Source organism: Sander vitreus, chromosome 17 (assembly GCF_031162955.1).
Source record: "Sander vitreus isolate 19-12246 chromosome 17, sanVit1, whole genome shotgun sequence".
Lineage (NCBI taxonomy): Eukaryota > Metazoa > Chordata > Actinopteri > Perciformes > Percidae > Sander > Sander vitreus.
In genome coordinates, this window is record NC_135871.1 from 15,565,169 (window position 1) to 15,593,122 (window position 27,954).

The following is a 27,954-nucleotide window of genomic DNA, read 5'->3' on the forward strand; positions in this document are numbered from 1 at the left end:
TTCATTTTTTGAGTGGCAGCCTGGAAGTCTGCCTCTTATTGTTTTCAGCTCCATTTTGTTTTTCAAATAGCATACTGAAATGTTTTGGTCTCAAATGACATGCAGATATTGTATTGATGCGTCTTTTAAACAATAGTTTTGTATCATATTGTCAAGTAGGTGCATTAGAGCAGAGTGAGAAAAACATATATGTTCATTTCCTCCCATACACTATTCTTTTTTTCTACAAATAAAACTTATTATTCAGGACAGTCTCATCACAAAGCAACATGTTTAGATGTTCTTTATATTGAATCATCTACAGGGGACAACAAGAAAAGTTGATCTCAGTCGCCGCCTGTTGGAGCACACACAAACTGACGCCCAACATGATGGTGGAACCTATGGGTGGAACAAAATACTCAACACGTCTGTTTCTTTTTCATAATTTTAGATTTCAAAACGGATGTGCAAACACACTCAATCCACATCTTCTTGTACAAATCAGAGCAGAGAAAAACTGATAAATAAGAGGATTGCGTCGAGATATGTAGGACAATCATGAGCTGTTCTCGAGATATCTCCGTCTTTTTTCCCTCCTGAGTTCCATAAGGCACAACATAATCATCAACCTAACACACAGGGCTAAAGGACAGACAACACACTGCAGTGAGTTCAGCTTAAACGTACCTCTATCGTCATCTAGTGGACAGGCTTTGATGGCCGCGTGTGTCCGTATTGCTATTTTCTTTACAGCTACCTACATTCACTGTTATACACCAAAGTCTCGTGAATCTGGAGTCCAAACCTCATTTAGGAAATAAATTAAAGTGTTTGTTGTCCCATCTTGTCTCAGTTATGAGACGTCATGTGTCTGGACAGGTGGTGCCGCTCCCGGAAGTATTCGTGGCAGATCGGGCAGGTGAGTTTCTCCTCCCGCCTCCTCCTCACGTGGGACTCCGCCGCGAACTCCTTCTTATGATGAGAGCGCATGTGGAAAACGAGGTCGGAGGTCATGCGGAAGGACAGGTTGCATTTGGCGCACCAGTTCTGCACCGACACGCCGAATGAGGTGAAAGTCGGTGGAAGGATCGTGAGAGAAGATGCGGTCGGCAGCTGAACGCCAATATTCCTGGACCAGTGCTCCGGTGCGTAATGGAAAGCATTGTTTATTGCAACCGGAGAGGGTACAGTCTGTAAGTCACCGCTCAGGATGTTGGATGCCATCAGATTGTTGTATCCCATAACAGTCCTGGGGGTAAAGGCATCGGTCATCTCCTCTAGGCGGCTAGAGGGGGCTGTTGAAGCGCTGCTGAGATGCGCCTGGGGGTCAATAGGGGAAGTTCTTTTACTCGGTTTACAGAAAGCGCTTTTCTGCTCGCCCTGACTGTTGGACAGGACCAGAGAAAATGCACTGCTGCTGCTTGAGTACACACCAGAGCTCTCACCTGCCTCCGACCGTGCGTCCATCTCTCTGTCGTGCGTAAAAGCATCATTCTTACATCCCAAATGATCCAGTCTGAACTTATCAGCTTTCAGTTTCCCCGCAGAGGGAGACGCATCTCGTGCTGTCTGGTCGTAGCCCTTAATCAGCGGTGTAATATTGTCATCGTTTGATATATTCGTTTTCTCCAACAGAACCGTTTTCCGTCCTTTGGTATAAAGTGTTTCCTCGTATTTCCTTCTCTTGGGAAAAATCTCTGCGTCCTCGTTGCTGCCAGATTTTTTGTGTTCCAAATCTCTGGCGATGTTGTGGAAATCTGTCACTCGGTGTTGCCTCTTAATTTCCACATGCTTGTGCTCGTAAATCTCGCGGCTCCAGGTGTCAGTCTTTACTTGAGTACACAGGAATCGGCAGTGAGCCAGGAAAGGATACAAATTCTTGAAGGCCTGGTTACATCTTCCACATTTGAACTCTGAAAGAGACAAAAATCACACGATGGGACTATGTACAGATAAATCCATATATACAATTTAAATTAAATTTACATCCTCACAGAAGTCAAACATGATAGTACATCCTGCAATAAAATACTCAACGGTGCTGTAGAGGCACACCCTCGCATCACAGAGCTCTGCTCACCTTCACTCGATCCTCTGCTCATGTTTGTGAAGCCCAGTAGGTGAGACAGCTCCTGGTCGTACCACACCAGCAGCTCTTCCTCCTGTCGAATGTCCCGGATGGTCCGCACATACAGCTGACCCGCTTTCAGAAAGGCCTCTGTGTTCTGCTCCTCTCCATTGCGCGCAGCCTGCACGAGCCGCAGCCAGGAGAGCACCAGCGCAGAATTACGCATGGCCTCGGGGTCCACCTGTTGACAGGAATCATTGACATTTTACTCGAGCTCTCACATTTTAATTTCTATCTTTCCTACAAGCTTGGAATTCCTAAAAAAAAAATCAAAGTTACATTTTTAATCAGCAGGTGGCAATCTTTTAAATTATTTAATCCACGTTTTTAAATGTTAGTCCCTCTGACACAGCACACAATAAAGCAGCTTCATGACACACAGATATATATACAAATATATTCTCTTAAAATAAAGAATAAGGGACATGAAATGTGTAACAAACTAATCTAGTTCAGTGGTCAATAACTCACTAAAGCAAAGCAGAGATGCCACAAGAGACATACAGTAAGTTAAAATGATGCCTGACAACTGGGCACAGAATCGTTCAACTCACCCTGAACACATAGGATTTGGCTCTCTTGTCGCAGGATTTCTGCGCTATGAAGGCGATAGTGTCGTAGAAAGTGTTTTGGAGCACACATGGACCAAAGCACGTGCCTGCAGGGATGCTGCGCGTAACGACCACACTGGTGTAGAGATCCGCTGGATGCTGGAGGAATTTACTGTCACCGGTCCAGATGGACCGAGGCAGGAAAGTGTGATCCATCGTTGAACTGTAATAAAATACAACTGTTGTCAAAGAGAAGCTGAACAATATTGATGTAAGTTATTTCAAGATGAAGATAAAATCACGAGGCCTACCTATTCTGTAATAGAATTAGACTAACATCGTGAGAAGTGTTACAACTTATACTGCCTGTAATCATGTTTTAGTCAAACTAAAAAAATATACAGGAATAATTGGGTTATATTAAATAAAATATAGGTTGGAGTGACCTGCCGATTTGGATTCAGATGCTCTAAACCTAGTCTGGATTTTCTTGCATGCAATACTGGAAAAATCTATAAATACAACAGTATTTTATGTTATTTCTGCTAAAGATAAGCGTCCCAATTGTGAAGCAGACGCAGCCGGTGTTGAGGCAAAATGATTTCTAACGCCCTTTGTCTCAGTTTTTCACTCGGTTTCTCCTTTTGTCTCTCCATCTGCCGAGGAGCCAACTGCCCTCCTCTGTGCGCAGGATAAGTTCAATATGCTTTTCCCTAATTCATCAACAATATTAACGCATGAAGATTACGTGACTATTGATTTTGTCCCTGTCTGGTCAATACAAATGATTGGATCTTTAAGGTTTTATCTTTAAAGAAGGTTGACAGTTGATTGCACAGCATCATAACAGCATGATCTGGTGTCTGAAAATGACTTCCTGGTAAAAAATAAATAATGACACTTGAGAGAGAGACCGTGTATCGCTGTGGAGAAAACAGAGAAGTCATATTGATAGTGTGGCATGTGGACTTACCCGCTGGACATTGAGGAGGATGTTTGTGGCGTGTGGCAGCAAGTTGCAGCAGGTGCAGTGGACCTCGGTAACGATGCCCTCTTGGTGACGAGTTACTTATCCGACTGAATCTTCCTCCGTACTGTCGCCCCTCTCCTCTCCCACTCCCACTTATCCCCTTCGGATAGCGCACTGAAGCGTGGCGCATTGATGTAAACACGTGCGCGCTCACGCACACACGCCCGCACCGCCTTGAATTTAGACCCTTGGCATGTTGCCCCTTGTCTGATTTACAGTCCTTTCAGGGAAGAAGAGAGAAACGGGCGCTCGTGCGGAAATACAGTGATAATTTAAACAATAATGCATATTATGGAGTCTTTATAATAGGGGTGTTCATCCAATACAGCACGCATGGCTGATGTGGATATACTGTGCACCACACATGAACAAGAGTAACATTTTCACCTATGAAACGATTTAAATATATTTGTTCCCTGTGTCTTTACTGTGTGCAAATTGTACAACACACCTACATTTCCTAAAACCACGAGCTTAGAGGACCACATCCTGTGGAGCAAGACCTCACCAGCCTGTGCCAGCCAGCATTTAGTCCGAATTTATTATAATGTGTGCATGGAGCTATTCTGACATCTTATTGTCTCTCATGGTTTTAAATTAAAGTCACTCCACTAATTGTAGATATTACGACTATAGTGTATAAACGCTATGTGGGATCCAGAGAAATGTGTTGGTCACGTTTCTGAAAACTATAAGTCCAGCTACACGAGAGTTACACGAGTGGGCGAAGTTGTCCTGGCTAATGTGGGCATTTGGAAGTTGTAAAATTGGCCACTATTACATGACATGATGCAGGGTGGTCTGGGTTTGCCACCGGGCAAATGCATTATTCATAAACTAAATGTTTCTGTCTAATGAGCATTTAATGGATTATTCTGCATCAAAGCCTTGGTTTGGCTAAATGTCCTGCTGGTTATCGAGCCAACTTTCTATAAAAAGAAAGCGGGACATAAAAGCCTTTCAGTGGGGACTCCAACTGTCTGGTTACAGTACATTACACTATAGGCTGGAAACTTTTTTATTTCATGTCCGAAAACATTTCCTCGAATTTTAGTAGCCTATCACATTACATTGTGTTGGGAAGTTTGGTGACAATCTCAGGAACCCATGGAAACCTTTCAGCATCACATCCTGTCATGGGTCGATTTGCATTCAGGCCCATAATTGAATTGTCTTTACAGTTCCCATGTTTTTCATTTGAGGACGAAATGCCTGAGATAGTGAATGGATGGAACTAAAAACACAAATTCTCCAAATTACCAAATGATTGATTATGCAAAACAAAATGAGGGGTTTACTAAATATGACATTAAATCATTTACCATACGGTTTCCTACCTTCTTATTTAATTTCAAAATAACTGTAAAGCGAAAGATATTGAGGGGATATGTTGCATCAAAGGATGTGAACATCATTTGAATTATTTATTGATCATGCCTGGTCCTCTGATGGTTCGTGAACAAACAAAAAATAAGGCCGATTTATGCGAGGACTGGCCGTTTTTCCATTTTCAAACAGTCTGTTATTTTGGGTAATCCCACTCTAGACATTATATTTATCCCACTGAAAAATGTCTGTGTTAAAGTGGAGTTTTGTATCTCTCCTCGGGTGTCGCTCCTCTCCATCCTGTTTTTCTCGCAGCTGAAAGAGAAGACTTGGAGAGACCGGCTTAAACTGAACAATACTCCTGTAGGCTGAATGCACTCAACCTAACAGGACGGAACACCGAGGAACAACGCGTTATACACACGCAGTCGACTCACAAACAGATGCTAGAGAGAAAATGTGAAGGTCTTTAGTTGTCACAGTGCTGGAGTAGTCAACAGTAACCGGGAAAGATGGCGAGGACACAGACTCGCATGTTCCTCGCCTTGGCTTTGCTGGGAATGTTCTTCCTCGATGTCTCGGTGAAAGGAGAGCTGCAGGGCGAGCAACAGGAGGAGGAGGAGAGGTCCTGTCAGGGCGCCTTCGACCTCTATTTTGTCCTGGACAAGTGAGTGTCCGATATTATTTACGGCTTTGTTACTTTCTCATCGCTGCGCATTGCCATGCAACCGCCTAGTTGTTTGGAAACGCGGTACGCATCCGTCACATTCAGCCTGTTGTAACGGTAGGCTACTAAAGAAAAGTAACCTACAAGTTTGAACTTGCAAATTCGGAAGTGCAGCTTTTATTAACTGGCTTGTTGTATCACAAAATCTTTTAAAAAAATCTTTTTTTTTTTGATGGGATGACTACACGGAGAGCCCGGCCAAAACCATTTTAACCCTCATTGTTTATCTTTAAGTGTCTTTTCGCACATGTAGGCTATACAGCATTGTATTTGAAGTATGAATAGTATTTCGTACATTGGGGCATGCTATTATTTTCTTTTCGTCCGGTTCAAAGTGGAGAAGCAAACAGATTGAGCTTTTACCCACGGGATGTGGGAAGGGCGAGCAGGATGGATAGAGTTTCAGGCTGGTGACGCCTGCAGACACAGCTGCAGCCCCACAGCGGTGCTATGTGGCCTGGTGATCCTTTCAACTACTCTTCTCTCCATCTTGGCTACTGAATGCCGATTGTATCCTGAACCGACCAGAAACAGAGTCCATTATTTATTGTTTTTCCATATGGGGAGTTAGATTTCTTAAATCTGATTATGTTGATGATTTATGGAACAAAAACACCAGAAACATGTATATTAGCACCACTTTCTGGTAAATAATTTATTTAAGAATGCTTTATTGATCAGTTATAAGCCATTTGTAAGAATGACATTTGAATTGTCAAATTATGACAATCCCTTTAGATAGTGTGCATGGCAGCCTAATTTGCTTTGCCTTTTACCTGGCTCCAGGATGACACCTGCAATAGACAACTCAACCACGTACCTTCCAGAAAAAGGGCTTCAGAATATCTCAACTAAGATCTATTTATTTTACAATTTTAAAATCCCCTTTAAAGAATGCCTCATAAAATATACTGTATATGAAAGTGGTACCACTACATCTTCAGAAATGAAGCATGAGAGTGTGAGAATGACAAAGATCCCCAGCCTGATTTCAATCAGAGACATTTAGACCTCTAGGCCACTATGACCCTGTTTCTAACTTTAATACCAACTCTCAGACTAACCCCAGATCAATCTTTAAATATCTTTATGCCATATTTAACGCTACCACCTGGAATAGACTTTTAGGTGTTACAAATTGTAAGCCAAGAGGAATGCAAACCGGGCCACCTCACAGCCCCAACAAACATACTTGACTTTATGTTAAATCTCATACTAGTACGTTTTTTGAGGCTATATGGTCACTGAGGATGTTTTTACCACCTTTTTTTGGGCTGTGTAAGCGGCTAGTAATTATCCATGTGTGATCTCTCTGCAGTCTCAGACTGTGCTGCTGGTCATAGCTGCTCAGACATTATAATTTACATTTCTGTCCTATCTTACCTCCAGTTCCAAGGTGAGATCAAGCATGTGGACACAAAACGATCAGACATGTCAAAACATGCTACGTGAGGAGAGAGAGAGAGAGAGAGAGAGAGAGAGAGAGAGAGAGAGAGAGAGTTAGAATGATAAAAAAATAAAGTATGGTTGAATTTGTTGCCCTATTTGTCTGGAAAAATAACATGATGTCAAAAGAATGACTGAGAGCAGTGATTTAGTGGTGAAGCTGTTAAACACTGTGGTATTTGTGTATAACATTTGGGAATATGGTGAGGTAATGGTTTTCAAAAAGCTTGCTGTATACATCCTCAGTTGTCATATTTGCACCACCGATGAACTGGACACATTGAGTGACATTTTACTTTGGTTTTCAACACATTTGATGATCTTTCGGATGTCCACGGCAAACATCTGTCACCCCGGTCTTTACTCTTTGCTTCCAAAAGTTTCGGAGAAGCCTGGGGACCGTGGCACGTCATGCATGGCCAAGCCTCTGGTACGCCTCTGTTTGTTTGACTATCTGGACATGCATGCTCCAGCAAGCCTTCAGGAAGCTTTTGCTCTTTTTCCCCGAGATGGCACCGACTTGTTGGCTGTTTTTCAGATCTTAAATGCCACACAGTGACCTAATCTAATCTTCAGTGATAGAGAGAATGGAGCAAAATCATGCATGCTGAGAGATAGAGAGTGTGTGTGTGTGTGTGTGTGTGTGTGTGTGTGTGTGTGTGTGTGTGTGTGTGTGCTTCCAATGGATGAATCTCAGCACACACAGAATGAGCATTAGAAAACAATCCTACACTCCACGTCTGGCCCACAATAAATACCAGACTGCATTTTTCCTCTCTATCTTGTTGCCCACAAATAGAATAATAGGTGTTATGTTTTAGGGCTGGGTTCTGAACAGATATTTGTGTTCACTGACCCAAGGACTTGCAGACAAAAAGAGATTCTGCAGTAATATGCAAACTTAGGAATGCAGGTAGAAAAGACTAAGACTAATTGCTGAATTGGTTGGATGATGGCAGTGATGTAGGTCTCATGAAAGTAGTAAAGATACAGTGTGTTAACAATACATAAACTGTCTTTGAATTTATAGTACATTTGCAGAGAATGAGAACTTTACTAATGCAATATTTAAAAGCAATTAAATTAACTCATACAGTGTCTGGAGGGTTGTTTTTATAAGTGCTAAATCTCTCGAATAACCTTTTATTCCAAAAAATGTCAGAAGATAATGAAAAATGCACAGAGCCCAGGGTAATGTCTCCAAATTGCTTGTTTTATCTGAAAAAACAGAGAAATAGAACAGAAAACATCAAATATTTACATTTGAGAAGCTGCTTGATGATTGCCTTAAAATAACTAATCAATATTCAAAACTTCAACAGTTAATTTTAGATAATTAACCAATCATACCAAACATAGAAAATGACAAATATTGCTAATAAGGTCAACTCTTCCTCAGTCATTCATACATATAAAGACTGGCATTGGAGCCCTTTGCTTGACTCTCAGTTTAATGAAAAGAACAGAAGAAGGACTGGTAAACATGTTTTACTTTAGCAATGTTTTAAGGTGCGTTCTGTCCTGCTCACTGGATTGAAACTGTTACAACTGTTGTGTATGTGTATCAGTAAACTCTGTGACTCTTAAAATAAGATTACGATTTTTTTGAAAGTGGAAGACTTGTTCCCCCAGGAGACTCCTCCTGGATCAGGGCTTTTAGCACACCCTCCCTCCCAGGGGAAAGGATAAGTAGAGCAGGAAGAGACTGGTTAAATGAGAAGTACAAAACAGCCATCATGAGCTCAGACCTTCACTCTGTTTATGACCCTGTTATACATACACACACACACACACACATACACACACACCCTTGCTTTTTGCTGTTTGATGTTGCATCCTTCAATATATAACAGATGACTGAGTGAGTGTCAGACTATCACAGTCTGACACTCACACACATTTACTCCCTGCTGAGTGTTACTTCTGCATCCCTCTGTTGTTTATGTCACAGCCTTTTCACTCTGTGGACCGCCAACCTGTTGTAAGACTGGCTGTGCTCACTGGGACCATCTGTTCACCCTCACAGTCACACACACACACACGCACAATCGCATAAACACAGATACTACACACACACGGACACAGGCCAGCTGCCTGCTACATGGTCCCTGCTAGAGGCGGACTGCTACATCTGTCCCTGTCTAACCTCAACCCTCTGGCCCAGCAGCAATTAGCCCCCATTAGTGCCCCCCTGGGACTGGGCTTCATTAAGGACACTGTCATGTACACAGCAGCATGTAGCAGGCCAATCAGCAGCTCTCAATGCTCACAGGTTACAGTCCAAACTAATGGAATGTGACTGAGTGGCCAGTGGAACGTCCTTGAATGTGGAGCAGATACACTGTTCTGGTTGTTCCTGAAACATATCATGGCCATTAAATCCAGTTTGTACATATTCGTACGTGTCCTACAAAACCTACATTAGGCCTTCCTTTGAATCACATACAACAGGTGATGTTAAGATCCGGGAAGTTGAGGACCCAAAGGCAGAGAGCAGGCAGGAGAAAGTTGAGGATTTATTAAACCAAAAAATAACCAAGGGAGTCCAGAGAATAGCTGACACGGAGAAACACGACCAACACACAAACACACGACCAACACACAAACACAAACACACACTGATCTCACGCAGGACAAGGGGAACACAAAGACTAAATACAGAGGGTAACGAGGTAACAAGAGGCAGGTGACACAAGGGCTGGGAAACACAGGGAGTAAAACTAGACAAGACAGAGAACAGACTATCAAAATAAAACAGGAAACCGAACATAAAACAAGACCAATAATCACACAACAGAAGGAAACAAGACATGACAGAAAACCAGGCTACAAAAATGACAGGAAAACAGACTACAATAAGACAAGACAAAACACCAAAACCATAACAGATGATGGCCCTATTCAGATAGTTTTGTATTTTTAAGAATTATTTCTGAATTGCACATCTCTTTTTGTAGGTTTTGCTTTAGTTTTATGAAGCTAAATTGGGGTTTAATAATTTTATGAAGGTATAGTTTTAGCTATGGTTTGACCTACTTTAGCATAAATTAGTCTACAGCCATGTTACCAGCTCTGGCTGTACTTACATACAGCAATTATTGAAGTTATGCTAAATGCTAACATCAGCATGCTAAAATACTCTATATTATATTATATAGTATATACTAATATACAATAATATGCTGATTTTTAGCATGGCATTAGGTTTACCATGTTCACTATCTTGGCGTGTTGCAAGCTAACAGCTAATTAGCACTGAACACAAAGGTATAGAAGATTGTCATCAGTTTAAGAGGTATTAGTTATTAATTCAAACATTTGAACAAATCAAAATCTTGACCTGATAATGGCACTAAATAAAAAGATTAGGGATACTTAAAGTTATTACAGTTCATCCTGTGGGGACCATGAATGTCCGAATTTCATGGCATCCAAAAGTTGAGTAGACATCTCACTCAAAACGACAAAAGTTGACCTCATGTCGGAAATAGATGGAAAGTCAGGGGACTCCAAAATCAGTAGGCTTCATCCTTTGGAGACCATGCATGTCTGTACCAAATTTCATGGCCATTTGAAAGTTGTTGAGATATTTTAGTCTGGACCAAAGTGGTGGACCAACCATTAAAAACTGCCATAGTTTCACTCAGTCGTCTTTGTTTTTAACTTACAAGACAAAAAAAACATTTTGTATGAAGCCCACTTCATGTGAGAGCTGGCCACGAATCTAAGTAACCCTGCATTTAATTCAATACAATTGTTTTGGCTTTGGCTTTGGCTGATGATAATTAGTTAAATAATTAGATAATCTGTGGCAACATCCCATTTTTTCCTTATAAGGTTGTGTTCTTGTCGTTTCAGATCTGGAAGTGTGAAGAATCACTGGATAGAAATTTACTCCTTTGTTGAGCAGCTGGCAGAGAAGTTTATCAGGTACAAGCCGGATTAGTCATCCAAGAATTTGAATGTTTTCAGTTTTTTGTCTGTTAATTTAAAACAACCATATTTTTGCAGCCCCATGCTGCGAATGTCCTTTATTGTCTTTTCCACACGAGGAAACATCATCATGAAACTGACAGAGAACAGGTAAGACCCACACCTGAACACTGTCACTGCAATTCAAAATGTAATTGCACACAGATGTCATCCAGGCTTTAGGTAATTCACAGCATTGAATTCAGTTTACTAGGGATGACTATTGGCTGATGACTAACCTTGGATACTACCTGAATACTACTACTACTACTACTACTACTTGCCATCTCGAACCACTCTCAACCTCTCACTTTCTAACTTCTGTATTGTAAATATTTCCTAATATCTTTTCTAAGAGCAGCTTTCTTTCAATGTATTTTATCAGGCAGTCTGTCTGTTTACCCAACAGGGAGGCCATCACTGGAGGCTTAACGGCTCTGAGAAGGGTTATCCCTGGAGGAGACACATTTATGAACTTAGGCCTGGAGATGGTAAGGATGAGACTCAGAAGCGAACAAATAAAATCTCAAGAGCTTAGTCTTCGCAACAAGATTTATTCTGGAAAATATCTACTGGATATTAATTGAGCCTGGCAGCTGGAACCAGGGCCAGTTAGATCAGTATGAGGAGTGGCTCAGATCATGAATGACTTGCTGTTTCTTAAAACTGCTGAGCCTTGTTCACGAGTATTTAAGGCATTGTACATTTCATTTCATCAGAAACATGTTTTGGTGGTTAAAGATTTAACATCATTTCCAGATGGCATCCCAAGTTTAAAAATGTAAAGCAAAGACCAATCAGGTGTAGGCAGGGTTCATTTTGATGTCCTAGCAAAAGAGCAATCTTCAGTCATTAAAATGACACCTGTCCCAAGCTAATGAGTAATGAGCATCACCAGACCACACTGAGCAACGTGACATTTGTGGGCTGGCTTTGTAACATGTTTTAAACCATCACAGGCTATTGTAATGTCTGAAAGTGTACTTCTTTTAGTTTTAGTTAATTTATCTGATTCACAATCGTTACTACCGCCTTCTTTGCAATTGCAGGCTAATGCGCAGATATACCAAGAGAAGCAGGGTAAGCTCTGTCTAATACATTTAATTACATTTAGTGCATTGTTTCAGAGAACATGAAAGTTTTGTGCTCTGCAGGTACAGCCAGCGTTATCATCGCTCTGACAGATGGAGAACTGAATGAGTGGCAGTTTGACACAGCTCAGCGAGAGGTAAGATGGATTATCAAATCGAGACGTTTCAGGGACACTTGATGAATGGATTTTCACTTTCAAACATTGTCACGGGGGTATCAGGGGGTCTTGTTACTGTAGGGTCCTGTTCATTCTAGTCCTGTTTGTTAGGTTTAAGTTGTTATTGCTTTTCTTTTTAATGATGCTCTTTGTGATTTTCATTAATATGACATAATAATGTCACAGTTTTGTTTTGATAGATGCACCTGCAAATCAAATGACTTGGCTGCTTTAGTGCTCCATTAATTGTTTCTCACACACACACACACACACACACACACACACACACACACCCCTTGTCCTAAAAGTCACAAATCAATACTAGAGTACTTCCTTGTTTCATGAATGAAGCGGTAGGCGAGTTGAAGTAGCAGTGCTTTGTGTGTTTGACCAATCAGCGATGGTCATCCCTGCAAACCCCACTCTGAAGGTTCCTTTACTTTCACAAAGTACTACCCTCCGATCAGGGACTTTTTGGGGGGTAAAAAGGTCCCCAAATGTTTTTTCCCAGAACTTTTTGGTTTGGTTTTGAGTTTCTCAAATAGTTCCTAGTCCCTGGGAAAAGTTAAAAAAATTAATGTGGAATATTTTAGTTCTTGGGTCGATTTTAAAGTTGGTAAATAACTGGTATTTAAGAAATAAAACCAACCTTCAATATTGGTGTTTTAATTATGTTACTTCAGAGCTAACATCGTGTTGTCTCGCTCCAGTCTAAAATTTCTGCTGTGTGGACTAAGAAAGTCTGAGTTTTTTGGGAGATGTATTTGGCTCCATAAGCCTACCAGAGTCTTTAAAGCTCACTGCGTTTTGGTTTATTTGTTCTTTTTTTGCAGGCACAGAGGGCCAGATCTATGGGAGCCATTGTTTACTGTGTAGGGGTCAAAGAATTCAACCAGACCCAGGTTTGATCCACAGAAGGATATTGAAGATTGCAAGGTTGCAAATACATTAAAAAAAAAACAGATACAAATGTTTCATTTTGTGTCTGTGTGTTTTTCTAGCTTGCAACTATTGCAGACACTGTGGAACATGTGTTTCCTGTGTGGGGAGACTTCCAAGCCCTGAGGGGAATCATTGACTCGGTATGACACATACATACAGCATGTATACAGATACACACTCATCCACACGCAATCATATTAATATGCAAGTATATTGACTTGTGACTGTGTTTTTTTCCTTTTGTCTGATCTCTCAGATCATCAAGAAGTCCTGCATTGAGATTCTAGCAGCTGAGCCGTCCAGCGTATGTGCAGGAGGTAAGAGGTGTGAGGTGCAAGGGTTTCCTCTCCATGTTAAGATACTGGGCAGTCACGGTGTGCGATTGTGTCAGATGACAGTCATCTAAAGCCTCTGGAGTGGAACATTAGGTTGAGTAATCGCATGGACGCTTATGACCACGGAGTGACAGAGAGCGTATTGTCATTCACGGCCGGGGGAAATTAGCATAGCCGCTTCAGCACAGCGTGTGTGCAAAAAAGAGGAAGGGGGGGACGGGTGTTGGTCAGAGGAATTAGCCGAGAATCTTTAAGCATGGCTGCTTCTCTGGCCTAGTTTGCCACATCGTATATATGTTTATATGGTTGTTTCAATCCTGTCCTCCTTCTCACCTCTTCTTCCATGTCCAGCTCTTCTGCTTCTGGACAGCAGTTTGAGGAAGTAAAAAAACAGGATAAGAGACGGTGAGAGAGAGCCATTATATGTAGCCAGTAGGATGGATGAGCTTTGACATGACCTTATTAGGACTCACTTAAGAGAGTGCATTTGCAGCCTTGCTACCAGGACAACCAGTTTAGATTAGCATCCATTAAGGGATATGGAGAGGAGAGAGGAGGGGAGAGGAGAGGATATTTAGAGCAATGAAAATGTTGCATTCAAGGACAAAATGTGGAAGGAATAATAAAGAATCACAGTTGTCCCCATGTGATAATTACTGGTCTGTTGCCAGAGCCTGAGTGTGTCACTCGACATGTGCTCAAATATCCTCCAACAGCCTCATTTATTATTCGATTGATGAGCAGCCTAATGGTCAGTGAACTACAAACCAAGGACCCACTTTAACCAAAGCCTGATTCTAATTAATGAAGGGCAAAGAGTGTAATGCACTAAATACATGCTGCCTTTGTTGTAACACAATGTGTATAAATAATATATAATTACATCTTATGCTTATGGTTGACTTTAAATTGTCCTGTAAAGAAATAACAGGCACTTCTGTCCCTTACTCAAAGCTCATCCTTGCAGTATAATGTGATTTGATGTTATTGTCAAGCACTTGTCACAATTTAGTAAGAGTTTGCTTTTATTTTGAACTGCAAGACTGTGGACAAGATTCCCTATAGGTTTGAATATAACAATCTACCCACATCCATCCATCCATCCTGATGCATTTACATGTACTTACATACTGACATATTGCATAGGTATTGTGACAGTCTCTCTCTCTGTCATTCTCTCTGCCTGCATGTACAGTAGTCACATACCATACATGCTTTACACCAACACACACATGTTAAGATGTCCTTTAGTCAGAACACCACACACACACACACACACACACACACATCTTCAAGCACATGTACACACATGCTCCTCACATTGATCTGAAGTGACCAGACTGAGCTGCCTGCAAACAGGCCATCAGACTGGACAGTGAACGTTGGGCCACACTATCAGACATGACAGCAATGATTTCCCCTCTCTTACACACACACACACACACACAAACACACACGGGCCTTAGATCTAACATGACAGCAGAGATTGCTGCTTTCATTAACGTCTGACCCTTTCCTCACCGTTGTTCCGTCCTCCTTTGCCCCTCCCTGCCCTTCACTGTCCCGTCGCACTAACGTGATTGAAGAGCCACTGTTCGGACAAGCCGTAGTCAATTTTCTCCACACACACAAGACACACATGCATGTACATGTGTATAGTCACACACAGCCACACATTCATACAAAGCTTATCAAATACTAAGGTGTAAATGTAAATGGACATGTAGCCAGAGAGGCAGGCAAGGAAAGCAGAGGAGAGGGCAGAAACATATGTGTTGTACATGTCAGCAGGGCACCACCAGTCCCTGGTCACCACGTGTCTGACAGCACTGACCTTTTAACTCTGTGTGTGTGTGTGTGTGTGTGTGTGTGTGTGTGTGTGTGTGTGTGTGTGTGTGTGTGTGTGTGTTTTGGTTTGAAAATATTCACGATGACTCAGGATTTAAATGAATAAGATAATTCTCTCATATCTGTTAAACATGTAGTTATAATGCAATGCATACTTAATTGCTGATAAATAAAGCAACACCAGTAAGCAATTTTCTATTACATTTTCTACCTTTAAAAGAGTAGGACAATAATCAGTCCCAAAGTTAGACAGTTGAGTATTTGAGTAATTGAGTAATATCTGCCATGTACCATTTCCAAGTTGTGTGTGTGTGTGTGTGTGTGTGTGTGTGTGTGTGTGTGTGTGTGTGTGTGTGTGTGTGTGTGTGTGTGTGTGCGTGCATGCGTGCAGCCCACATACGCCCCATCACAGTGCAGCTCATGCTGTTTGATGGTAACATTGTGTGAAAGGGGAATGACTGCTAAAGCGTGCACGGCACTGAGCATTAGGAATAATAATAATAATAAATCAAGACCTCCAATTAAGTTGCACATTGTTGCAAAACCACATAAACCAGCAGTTTATGTGAAAGTTAATACAATAAAGTTGTATAATATTATATAGTTGTAATTGTACAATTAATTGTGCATTGTTCTGATTGTTGTGGTTTTGTTTTACAGTCAAATTAGGGCAAGAGGAGGGAGAAGACATGGGGCATGGTGAACAGGAAATGATTAGGCTGTCTGTTCTGAGATGTGTGGTTAATCGGGTGGTGTATGTGTGTTTGTTTGTATGCACATGTAGAATCTGAGTCTAGCTGAGGAAATGACATGAGCGACACTGACAAGTTGCAATCTTGAACATCTGTAAATAAGCACAAACACATGCAGATAGGCACAGTTGTATGAGGTTGGCTGTGGGCACAGTGGAAGGATATTAGAAAGTTAGAAAAGGTTTTATCTTTCTGAGGCTATAACTGCACTAATGCAACGTGTTTAGTAATATTTATATCTAATACCTATATCATATCATATATGTAATATGTACAACGTATCCCTGTTTTGTGAGAGCTCAATTTCCATCTGTCTTGTACATCACCAGTTTTCCTTCAGGATCTTCTCCAACAGCCAGTCTGCACTCTACAACATTTTTACAGCAACTGTAAAAATGTAGAGATGTGCAGGCAAAAGCAAAGTTAGTTTTCTCTGCTCAGCTTTGCCTCTGTGTATCTATATTTATGGCTTTCATAGCAGCCTGTCTGACCTTTAAGGAAATACTGTCACATATACACCCACACTGTGATGTTTTTATCCAGTGATCTTCACGCTGGAGCTTTAAATGTTAAAGGTGTGGCAAACGTTGACTTCTATTGGCCAGGATAATGCTAGAGGAAAGCTCAGTGCACAGCCAGAGACCACACACACACACACACACACACACACACATACATTATATGCACGTTCAAACACATGCCTGCACATACATTCATGCATGCACATAATGAAGACATGCAGACGCTTAGTGCATACATACAGTATGTACACCATGTTACATGCAGATGCATACAGACACAGATGTGTTAATGGTGCCATAAGTAAGGTCAGACCTACATTGACAGTGCTGTGCTGTTGTCAGCCCTGCAGGCATGTTTTTAAGCAAGTGCTTTTTTCCCGCTCTCTAACATATGCTGAGTAGCAGCCACATAGACACGCCAGCATATGCTGGCAAGCCTCTGTCAGTGCGCTTTAACAGTGCCTGGGGGAAACTAAAGGTCAAAGACACACACACACACACACACACACACACACACACACACACACACACACACACAAACCTTCTGGCTACTGCACAGCATGTACTTGTGAATAGCAGCACTTTTAGCATTAGCACCATTGGAGCTTATTACAGCCTTTCCATACATACACGCACACAGATATAAACTAGCAGTAATGAGGCATGCACAAGTTTCTCCTGCTTAAGTTGAGCACATCAGAGAAAGGCAATGGCTGCCAGCACTCACCATAATGGTACAACAGAAATATTCTTCTACTTAAAATAAAATAGGAGACCTATTTATGATCTTTTACATCTCTCAGATACAGCTGAAAATATTTGTCTTACCACTGTCATGCATGATCATTTCTGATGGTGCCTGTACTCTTTTTTTGTTTGTGTCTCAGAGAGTTTCCAGGTGGTGGTGAGAGGCAATGGGTTTCTCCATGCCAGAAACATTGACCAGGTCCTCTGCAGCTTCAAACTGAATGATACACTCACTGTGGGTAAGTTCTGCAAATGTACACAAGCACACACAAGCTTTTAAGGGATTCTGGTTTGGCTAGTGCATTTAAGAAGAATGTGGGAACTGTGTTTAGGCTGCAGATGTTAAAATTCCTCCTACATGAAGTGTGATTTTGTTTATCCTTGTGCAGATGAGAGACCAGCTGGAATAGAAGATACCTTCCTGCTCTGTCCTGCTCCTGTTGTAGAGGAGGTTGGGAGGTAAGTTACACATCTCTTTTGGCTCTGACTGCCTTTACTACACTCCTTCTCACTCAGCCATCACTCCAGTTGCCAAACTCTCCATATTCAGCTGTAACACTGAGCCCAGATATTTGCCAGCTGCACGCAAGTTTGGTGTGGACGCAGAAGACTGCTGTCCTTGAACAAATTAGGGCCAAAGTCAGTGAGTGTCTGTGATCAATCAGTGTTTGTCACAGCTAACGAAGCCAGACACCAATCACAAGGGGACAGCAGGAGTAGAGCCCAGGAACACAACTTAATGAGAGCCTGCTGGAGAGGACCCTCTGCAACCGTGTATGCGTGTGTATGTGTATTTGTGTGTTGTGTGATGTATCCCAGTCTTTGTCTGACACTTTGGGAGAGCAAAAGTGTGAGTGAAGTCGGTGGGGCAGTGTAAAGTTTCCTCTGAGGGCTTCCAGCTTTGCTACTGGTGATTCTGAGCAGAGGTTTCTTGCGGGGCGGACAGAGTGATGCTGTGGGCTTAGCTTGGAGAGGTCCGAGGTCCAGCAGCCTTACCGTCCCCGCTGCCTGCAGTCCTGTGCATAATTATACACTCGGGCCTGCGGCCTCAGACACCTCCCAGTCATCATCTGTCTTGTCGCTGTCACTCAGATTTCTAGCATGATTTGAGCTTGTCTTGTCTGCCAGTGAAAAGTACTGCTTTGATGGGGAAATAAGACATTTTGTTTTCACACTGTGGCAGCAGGCAGATTTAAGAGTCTGTCACATACAGTATTATTTTACTCACACATGTTATAGCAGATGTGGCACTTGGAACTCACAGACAATTTTGGGGGATTGACAAAAAGACAGCAACAATTCACCTAAATCACAATCCAGCAATAGTTGTTGCCAGCATGGCTTTGTTGCAGGTTGTACTGCTCCTCCTGAGAGTGGAACAGGGAGCATCATTACACACTGCAATGGTGCCTCAAGCAGGCGTCCTTCCATGTAACCGAAGCCCATTAGAGCAGAGTCAGCACTGCCCTAACACCCTGAGTGCTACTAAAGAGGAAGTCAGCTGTGAATGGCTGAAGGGCCCAGAGAGGAGGCCAACAGCTGGCTTATGAGTTCTCGGCTGCAGTGCAGTAACGTGCTGAGAGACGTGGAAATATGTAGTGAAGTGAAAGTGCCACACTGTGCAGGCTGGACAGGTGTTTTTTCTGTTATTTAAGTTTTTATCATTCTTTTTTAATACAAAAACAAGTGTGGTGAATAAGACACATTATCAAAAGAACCTAACAACACAGACTGACAGATAACAAGTAACAAAAAAACATACTCCCCACAAGGTCCACTTACATGATTTTTCTGAAGCTTTCAACCCCGTCTAATAGTATTCCTCAGTTGATAGAGTCGCTCAAAATTAAACACCAAGTAAGTGGACATTGTGTTGAAAACTCTTTTTTCAAGCTGCCGTTTTCAAGGTCAAGAATGAACTTTAAAGCTGTTGAAGCAAGTTATCACAGCATCTGTCCGAGGAAGAGTCATTGAGTGACCGGTAATACACCAAAACAAAAAAGCAACAAAAATAGTCACGACACTTGTATAAACAATAAATAATACAGATAGAACAAATCAGATGTTGAAAGATGAACCCACCCACACATCATGAATTGGACAGATTATACCAATAATATAGATATTGCCTCCTAATACAGATTACAAAGCAGATTCTTTACTTTATTCTGCCATTTTATTGACCAAACTTAATCAATAATAAAAACAATCATTAGCTGCCGCCCTAAAATTGTCAGATCACATTATATGTGAACCTCTTCCTGTTTTTGGGTTTGTAAAGCCTATACATGAGGTCTGAGGGACTCCAGCTCTCAGCATCACCTCTTCACCCAAACCCCAAAGACCCTCACTCACCTCCTGTTCCACCCAAGCCTTGTCGCATATAATGAAGTCATTGACGCTGCCGTCACACAAATCTATGTTGACTGGGAACCTTCCGGATGCAGCTCCCCCTCCTGCACACGCACAGACACACACACACACACACACACACACACACAGGGCAAAGACATATATAGTGGGCAGATTGATGATTGATGGGGGCTGAGATCTATCTGTCAGAGAGGAGCTGATAGCACCGTGTCCCCTGCCTGCCTGAAATGAGGGCTGACCATATAATGGGGATGGGGGGGACAAAGAAGGGAGGGAAGAAGTAGAAGAAAAGATGAGTGGCACCTGCACCACCAGTTTCCCAGTCTGAAGTCAGTGTCAGCATGAGTTATGAGACCAGCTACAGTGGTATGGAGAGGATAGAGGAGGGGGTGAAAACAGAGGGGTGGACGGAGGGACAGTGCTAAAGCGATGTAGAACAGGAAAGGCCCTCCTCCTACCATCCCCCACTCTGTTTCCTCTCCTCTAGCGCCCCCCTGCAGTGACCTCCCCCTTGTTGCCCCCTCGTCAAATCTAAACCCAGAGCTCAATGCCCCACTTGTCTCTGCACCCCCAAACCATAAGAACAGCACAAGAAGCCTTTCTCCATTCTTTTCCAAACCTATAACTACAGTCCAGCTGTCTGCGTTTCAACCCTCAAACGCCGGCCTATCTGTCTTGTTTTTGTTCATATTTCTTAAGAGCTATATGAATAACGCCGCAATCTTGTGTACAATCTTTGCTTCCATCAGCCTCGCTATCCCGTCATCTTCCCAACCAAAAAGTAAACGTTTTCTCCCGTATCTTGTCGCTGCCCTGTCTGTCTTTGTACAGTCATAGCTGCAGATATATCTAATGGATACTGGAGAATAAGAAGTAATTTAGCTGTCTGTGGTTTCCACATTAGAGGTCTGGGTCTAATCCAAACAGAATAGATTCCTTCTGTGGGTGGAGAACTCCCTGACCTCTTTAGAGATTTTGGCTTTGTGTCTATGTCAGCATGTTTGTGTGCTTGTAAGGCAGCATGTATGGACAAAGTAGATGGAGGAATGTGTTTGACACCTCGGGCAAGCTTGTACAGTAGCTGAAACAAGACTGAATGTGAACACACAAGAAGTTGTGCAACTCAAGCGTGTGATGTGCGCTGCATTTCTGTGTCGGATGGTAAGACCAGTCACGATTGTGTGTTTTTGCAGGGTGATCTATCTGCAGGTGAGCATGAATGAGGGCCTCTCCTACATCACCAGCTCTGTTCACATCACTACTACTGAATGTGTGAGTACATCCTGTGTATATAGTCCCCACTATCACAACAAAACGGGATGATATTTCCTTCTGGCACGCTGCCTTATTTGATAAAACTTTTTTTCAACCTTATTTTCTCTTGGTTTTCTAGTCTTCTTCTTCTCTCCTTCCTCTCTGATGTCTCCTCTGTTGTGTCTGTCATCAGAGGAGGCTGTGAGTACTTTCCCTTTTCATTTTCACCTTTTTCTCATCCATTATCTTATAGTCCAGTTTAATCTCAATCTCGTCATCCTGTGTTTGTGTGCAGTTTGACGGCACCATCGTGCTAATATCGTTGCTGGTGGTGTTCCTGCTGTTGGCTCTGCTGCTGATGTGGTGGTTCTGGCCTCTCTGCTGCACTTTGGTAAGTTTGAACTTAATGAGACATTAGTATCAGTCATTTGTTGATTATATCTTTGGTTCCCTCATTGCATCTTTTTTTCAACCTTCAGGTGATCAAAGAACCTCCCCCACCTCCTCCACCAGAGCCAGTAAGACTTCTCATAACTACTTATTAGTATTGTTATTGTCATGGTAGTATTGGTGTTAACGTCGAAAGTACTATGTTTGAGAGAATATGAGCTGTGTCATGTAATTGAGTCTAACTCTCAGGACTCAGACGATGAGGATGGGATGCCAAAGAAGAGGTGGCCCACAGTGGATGCATCCTACTATGGAGGAAGAGGAGTGGGTGGCATCAAACGCATGGAGGTATGTATGCACACACACACATTTCCAATGCTTAAAAGAATATACATTACATCTTAATGAGGCTTTCCTAGGTGCGATGGGGGGAGAAGGGGTCCACTGAGGAAGGTGCGAAGCTGGACAAACCTAAAAATGCAGTTGTAAAGATGCCAGAGCAGGAATTTGAACCGTATGAGCCCAAGCCTCGAAAACAACCACGCCACTCCCCACAGCAGAGAAGGTGGTACTCACCCATTAAGGTTAGTCTTTTATTCAATTACCTTTCAAAGTTAAATGTATATTTAAAGTTGTTGTTTTTTTATTTGAAAATCTCCCTATATATATATATATATATATATCTATCATATATATATATATATATATATATATATATATATATATATATTGCCTTCATTTCTTTCTTTCTGGGTCCTCCAGGGGAAGCTAGATGCTCTGTGGGCTCTGTTCAGGAGAGGTTACGACCAGGTATCTCTAATGAGACCACAGGCTGGAGACGAGGTGAGCCTAACACTCAACTGGAGTCTCATTTCATTTTTATTTTCACCTAAAACATGACTAGAAACTCGGGTGTACCACAAACAGGCATGATGACTGATACAAAACTATAATTTGGTAACTATGTGTAATTATGTGTTTGGGGGATGCTCTGTGGGTAACAACCACCTAAACGCTTTTTAATGAGTTGGATGGTACAGAAGGTTTTAGTGTGTTTTCTATCTCTGCATGTGGACAATTGAGTATCTACATTCTGTCTGTCACATTGCATAAAGACAACATGTGTCAGTGAGCAACATGTACAATCTTTAACACAGTAGCTCAGTACTGATTTTCTACATGCACACACACAGTGAGTCATTGAGCTACTGATACCGGCTCTATTCGTCAAAGCTGCCATTGTTCACACACAAGGAGTACTATACTCTGCTGAATTCCCTGTGACTAAGAAAATTACTGGGTTTCCAAATAGCATGTTACACAATCACTCTCAACTTTCAAGTTATAATTATAGTAGACATAACAGTGTCAGACTGGGTTTTATTTCAGCTGAAGATTTTAATGTGCTATATTACTGGCCAATACTGCTGCTCCTGAAAAGTCCTAAATCATGACATCACTGTGAACAAGAGAGAGCAGAGCGGCCTGTGTTATCTAACCTTGACCCTGTGTATGGCATCCCATAACCCCACCAACATGTTTTCATCATCATACTGGTTGTCATGGTGAAACAGCTGCTCCGTTGTAAATGGTATCATTGTCGCCTCTCATAGCGGAGGCCATATTGCCGTAAAATGTATTGATTTGTTCTTTGAATGGCATGATTCATCTTTACTATGTAACAGTAGCAGTGTGTGTATGTGTCTACTGTATCTGAAGTCTATATAAATAGTCATCATCAATGGTTTTATCCCCCTCTTTCCATTTTGGATTCTTTTTTTCTAAGCGGAACAATTAATCTCTGTCAGGACAGACGTTTCTAGAGTCTTTGTCAGCCACTTTCTGTGAGGCTGTGGTTCAACAATGCCCCCCACAATTCCCTTCGGGAGTCATTAACTGAGGAAAATATAACACTACTTCTTACATGGAAAGAAATGAGGAGGGAAAAATCCACTTTTGTTACAAAGCAGATAGTTGTTAAGAATTGGTGCTAATCGCCATATCTGACATGAAAGACGACAATGATTTCTCATGTTGACAAAAGCCAGGCACAGATCTAAATTCCCCACAGTAGTGATGTCAAACATCTCTGCAAAAGCAAGAAACGGCAGCTGGATGACAAACAGCAGAGTGGGATTACAAAAAGCCCAACAAGGTGGCAAAAAGCACAGCAATAGTGAGCGTGGATCAGACTTTTCAATGCAGATTGTTAACCATCAGCTCAGGTGGAGCTCGTCCTGCTTTCTCCCCACATTATATCTACTTCACTGCCTCTGCAAACGGCCATCAGCGGGGCTGCCAGTTTCTGCCACACTCCCCGTTTGCTTTTGATCTCTCTTTACCGTATGTGCATGCATGTGTGTGTCACTGCAACGTGTGTGTCAGCTCTCCTGAGTGAGCGTCACACAAACAGATGGGGAGTTGAAAGGCCACGAGCCATATTGTGACAGAAGAGATTCCCTTCTTTTGTCCCCAGAGCTGATGGCTCTGATGGCCCCATCACACAGCACAGACCAGACCAGAGGGCGGCCACCATCCCTCCGTCCTCACACACACACAGGCTGCACATTGAGCACAGCAGCACCTCCCCTTTATCACACTCTTTCCCCCCCCCGGGTCCGAGGATATCATGAAACATGTTTCTTTGTCATGGCTGTTGATGTGTTTTAATCTTTTGTACTATATGTGTAATTTTTGTCTAACTCTGTGTACTTTTCTTTCTCTCTTTTTTCGAGCGGAGCTGCTCAGGAACCCAAAATACATTTCCGTGTAAAATGCAAATTTATCATGTGGACAGCAACATTATGTCACTGTTTAACTCATTACTTCATCCGTTTCCACATCAGACAGCTCTGAGACTCTTTAAGAGTTTTTTAGTTCCTCACATTCATCGTTATCTGCTCAGAAAAAACGAGTTTGGTACAAGTGTTGAACACAGACTGACGATCAGTTGAAACAGAAAGAGTTCATCATCAAAAGTCACTTCACAGAACAGAAATGAATAGACGAATGGATTAAAACATGTTAACAGGGCTGGAAGTAACTTAATATTTTCATTGTGGATCAATGGGCCGATCACCCCGTGGACGAATGGACTAGTTGCCCGGCCTCCAAAATGTCAGAAAACGGTGAAAAATGTGGATCAGTGTCTCCCAAAGCCCAAGACAGCGTCCCCAAATGCCATGCCCCGTCCACAACTCAGACACCCACTCGATCTCTCCTTCTCCTTCTCAGACCTGTTATCCTGCCATTATCTAAGTATTCCATGCTTCAGAGCAGCATATGTAGTCTATGATGTGTGTTAGCTCTTGTGAGCACACATGGAGCATTTTCCTTATATGAGTGGATTGCTGTAATGTCATGCGAGATGACAGGCAGAGCTGTCAGGTCAAATGTGCGTCTCCTCTCTCTCTCTCTCGTCTTTCTCCCGCTTTCTTATAATGGGGACAAATGTGTGCGCGCATCAGTTCCCTGTAAACGGCCGCAAAGTATCTGCTTAATGTGTGTCTGTGAGGGAAGGGCAAAGTCTTGGGGCTCAGAAGAAGAAACAGAGGCTAGACAGAGAAGTGGTGTGTAGAGGGATGCTGGAAGCGTTTTTAGGGTTTTGTTCTTCTCCTAGAAAGGAGTTGAGGGTTTGAAGTAAACAATCGCCAACAGGGGAAGTAAAGCAGTGACAGACATCACAGCCAAAGGTGCACGCAGGGAGACTGACTATCGCAAGTGGCACATTGTTGACCTCTCACCTAACGCATCTATTGTACATATCTACTTAAAAGTGGAAGAATCTACTTTTTCTCAAATCTTATGTTATTTGGTGCTCTCTTGCAGCCAGCCCACTAACCTTTCTCTCCTTGTGTTTCTGTTATTCATGAGGCCAAGGTTTCATTCAGGCCATATGTTCTGGTGGAGGCATGCTTACAGTCACACACAAACACACTCATATTCATGAGCTTGTGTTCTCATTGTGTCCATATGCTCTCTCTGGTGTTGTGCTGCTGCTCTGCTGCTCACAAACTGGCCTTTTCACCGCGGCCCAGCAACAAGACTGAAGCAGTCACCCCCCGAACCGGGCTGCCCCCAATCAATTACGCACCCCTCAAACAGACACAAACAACACAATGGCCCCCTCAGTCACAATGCTACTGCTGCTGGGGTCCTTTTAGGGCCTCTCTGTTTAATAAGGTGTTATAATAAGACCACCAAGGGTCTGTGACACAGAGACCTACTCTCCATCCTTCACACACTGACTGAGCAGGACAAGAGTTTGTGTGTGTGTCTCTGTTTCTGTGTGTCTGCAGAAGGAACAGAGAGGAAAACCATCAATGAGAACAATAAGAGAAGTGTTCCATTCTCCCCGACTTGTAAATTATGTTAAACGCTAAGGGGCCTCTGTTAACTATTGTGGGGATATTGAAATCCCCCCTTTACATTCCAACAAGTCAAGCACATAAGAGACATAAACCACTTTCTGTTCTGCATCAGGAGAGGCTGAGTCACAGCAGAGGCGCCTAGAAAAGAGGAGGGGAAAGCGGCAGACTGAAAAAGCATGCGTGTGTGCGCGCGTCTCTCTTTGCTAGCATCACAGCTATTGTAGTGCAGGTGTGGACAGAAGACAGAAGCAGCTCTATGTGCCCTCCAAGGCCTCAAACACACATGCCTCTGTCAGCAGAGCTGGACCCACACAAACCACTTTGGCTGGTGGATCTTAGAAGCTCATTGATTTTGCACAAAGATGCACTGCATTTGAATCTGCATTTTGCCTTGAAAAGATGTGTAGTTGTGGTTTAACCTTTGTCTGCCTGCTTGTGTCTTGCAGGGTCGCTGTATTAGTTTTCAACGGGTCAAAGATGGGGAGTCCTCCCCAAACAACCAGGCTTCTCCTCGCACACATCACGCTCCCTCACCACCGCCGCCTCCTCCTTCTCACCCGCCCGCTGAACAGCAACCTCTGGTCTCTAACTCTGTCCCTCGTACGAAGCCTCCGTCGAGAGGGCCCCGCACCACACCACCCTCCCGCACACCCCCTTCGGTGGTCCAACCCCCTCCAGGTCCACCCCCGCCTCGTGCACCCCCCGGGCCCCCAGGACCCCCGCCATCTCGACCCCCACCCAGGCTCTGATGATGAAGAGAGGGCCTCCAATTAACAACTGTTACGTCAACTCATTTCATAAAACCCACAAATCTAAGAAGCCACGAGCTCTGACGTGAAGCTCTGTGCTTTGTTGCTGGACAGCAAAAATATTTATCTGATATCAAAAAGTTTCATAAAAAATTACACATTTATAAAAACACAAACATTATAGAAACAACAAGCATGTAGTTACTTGATAAAGCCTGTATGTACAGTATTAGATGTCATTTGACTTAAGTGGTAAGAGGAAGTGCAATCCAACAGAAAGGATTTATGTGTTGTTGAAAGTTAGATTGTGGCAGTTGTATGTGTATGAATGATGATGGTAAACAGTTTACTTTGGGTTGGTAGAGAATAATAATTTTGAGCAAGGATGTGGTGAAAAATACAGCATGTAGAGAAAGATGATAGCAATGTTGGTAATATTGGCTTTAGTAGTTAATGTACACTCTCTTAGTTGTATACAGATCAGACTGATTTATCATTTTTACCTTTTCAACCACAGAAACGTTTTCTACATCCTTAACTTTTAGTGCAAAGGTTCAGTGAACTTATTGCAACTGCAGGGCAGTTTCTCCATATTTTATTTATTATAATACAAGCCCTGTCTGCATTTGTATTCTATTGAGTATCGAGTGAGTTTCTGAGTTTTCAAATATTTGAGGGGAGGGAATATCGAGGTGGATATAAGGAAGCATCCTGGCATGGCTTCTGATCTATTGTGATCTTATTAGCATCAAGTGAAAAATTGCATTGAAAGTTTGTATCTTCAGGGTTCTCCTGTATACTGCATTTACTGACTGAAATGATCATTTGCATTATTTCTTTATTAACAACCTTTTGTGTCTGTCTTCAATAAACAATGTTTTTTTAACGTGCTGTCTGGCAGTGATTTCTTTCATAGTTATTAAGTATGTTATATTTCTAGAGGACTTTACTTCATATTGTGAATCAGCTTACGAACACGTTGGGGGCCGTGCAACAGACACCTAATGACATTTATTAGTTAATTGAATACTGCAGGATGCATCATTTGGTGTGTTCCTCTTGGAGCAACGTTCTTTAATAAACTAATTACACTCAGGGCACTAATAAATCTATCCATGACATTTATATAGTCTGCAAAATGAATACTAAAATCTAAGATTTTTTTTTTTTTATCACTTTTGGCTCTATTGAAAGTCATATTTCTGGGACACATCTTTTTTTTGTGCGGTAGTCCTGCAGTGCACTTACGGAAAGTATTAAAA

At 42.3% G+C, this 27,954-nt stretch overlaps 2 protein-coding genes across 3 annotated transcripts; one reads left to right on the forward strand and one right to left on the reverse strand.

Moving 5' to 3' along the window:
• Positions 1–788: 788 nt before the first annotated feature.
• znf488 (zinc finger protein 488) lies at positions 789–5,219 on the reverse strand. The gene is made up of 4 exons (XM_078272884.1): positions 3,635–5,219; positions 2,665–2,884; positions 2,063–2,291; positions 789–1,895 (listed from the first exon to the last, which is right to left on the reverse strand). Exons 1-4 carry the CDS (start codon positions 3,643–3,645, stop codon positions 832–834), a joined length of 1,524 nt encoding a protein of 507 aa, XP_078129010.1. The 5' UTR covers positions 3,646–5,219; the 3' UTR covers positions 789–831.
• On the forward strand, positions 1,036–27,578 carry antxr1d (ANTXR cell adhesion molecule 1d). 2 transcript variants are annotated; one of them, XM_078272882.1, is made up of 18 exons: positions 1,036–1,127; positions 11,049–11,120; positions 11,202–11,273; positions 11,572–11,653; positions 12,212–12,242; positions 12,317–12,390; positions 13,245–13,313; positions 13,413–13,493; positions 13,610–13,670; positions 17,697–17,795; positions 17,946–18,015; positions 21,123–21,201; positions 21,479–21,574; positions 21,663–21,701; positions 21,823–21,921; positions 21,993–22,157; positions 22,336–22,416; positions 26,390–27,578. In XM_078272882.1, exons 3-18 carry the CDS (start codon positions 11,206–11,208, stop codon positions 26,690–26,692), a joined length of 1,497 nt encoding a protein of 498 aa, XP_078129008.1. In that variant the 5' UTR covers positions 1,036–1,127; positions 11,049–11,120; positions 11,202–11,205; the 3' UTR covers positions 26,693–27,578. The 2 variants fall into 2 exon arrangements, with proteins under 2 accessions (XP_078129008.1, XP_078129007.1); XM_078272881.1 differs by lacking the exon at positions 1,036–1,127 and adding an exon at positions 5,339–5,684.
• The last annotated feature ends 376 nt before the right edge of the window (positions 27,579–27,954 follow it).

What these genes read in the sequence shown, in the direction of transcription:
- znf488 (XM_078272884.1), bottom strand. An exon ending in CCAAATCCTATGTGTTCAGG is followed by an intron (nt 2,292 to 2,664) that starts GTGAGTTGAACG and finishes TCCTGTCAACAG; the next exon opens with GTGGACCCCGAGGCCATGCG. An exon ending in GAGCAGAGGATCGAGTGAAG is followed by an intron (nt 1,896 to 2,062) that starts GTGAGCAGAGCT and finishes TGTCTCTTTCAG; the next exon opens with AGTTCAAATGTGGAAGATGT.
- antxr1d (XM_078272881.1), top strand. Translation starts at nt 5,530, where the DNA reads ATGGCGAGGACACAGACTCGCATGTTCCTCGCCTTGGCTTTGCTGGGA. An exon ending in TTGACACAGCTCAGCGAGAG is followed by an intron (nt 12,391 to 13,244) that starts GTAAGATGGATT and finishes CTTTTTTTGCAG; the next exon opens with GCACAGAGGGCCAGATCTAT. An exon ending in GGCCTCTCTGCTGCACTTTG is followed by an intron (nt 21,575 to 21,662) that starts GTAAGTTTGAAC and finishes TTCAACCTTCAG; the next exon opens with GTGATCAAAGAACCTCCCCC.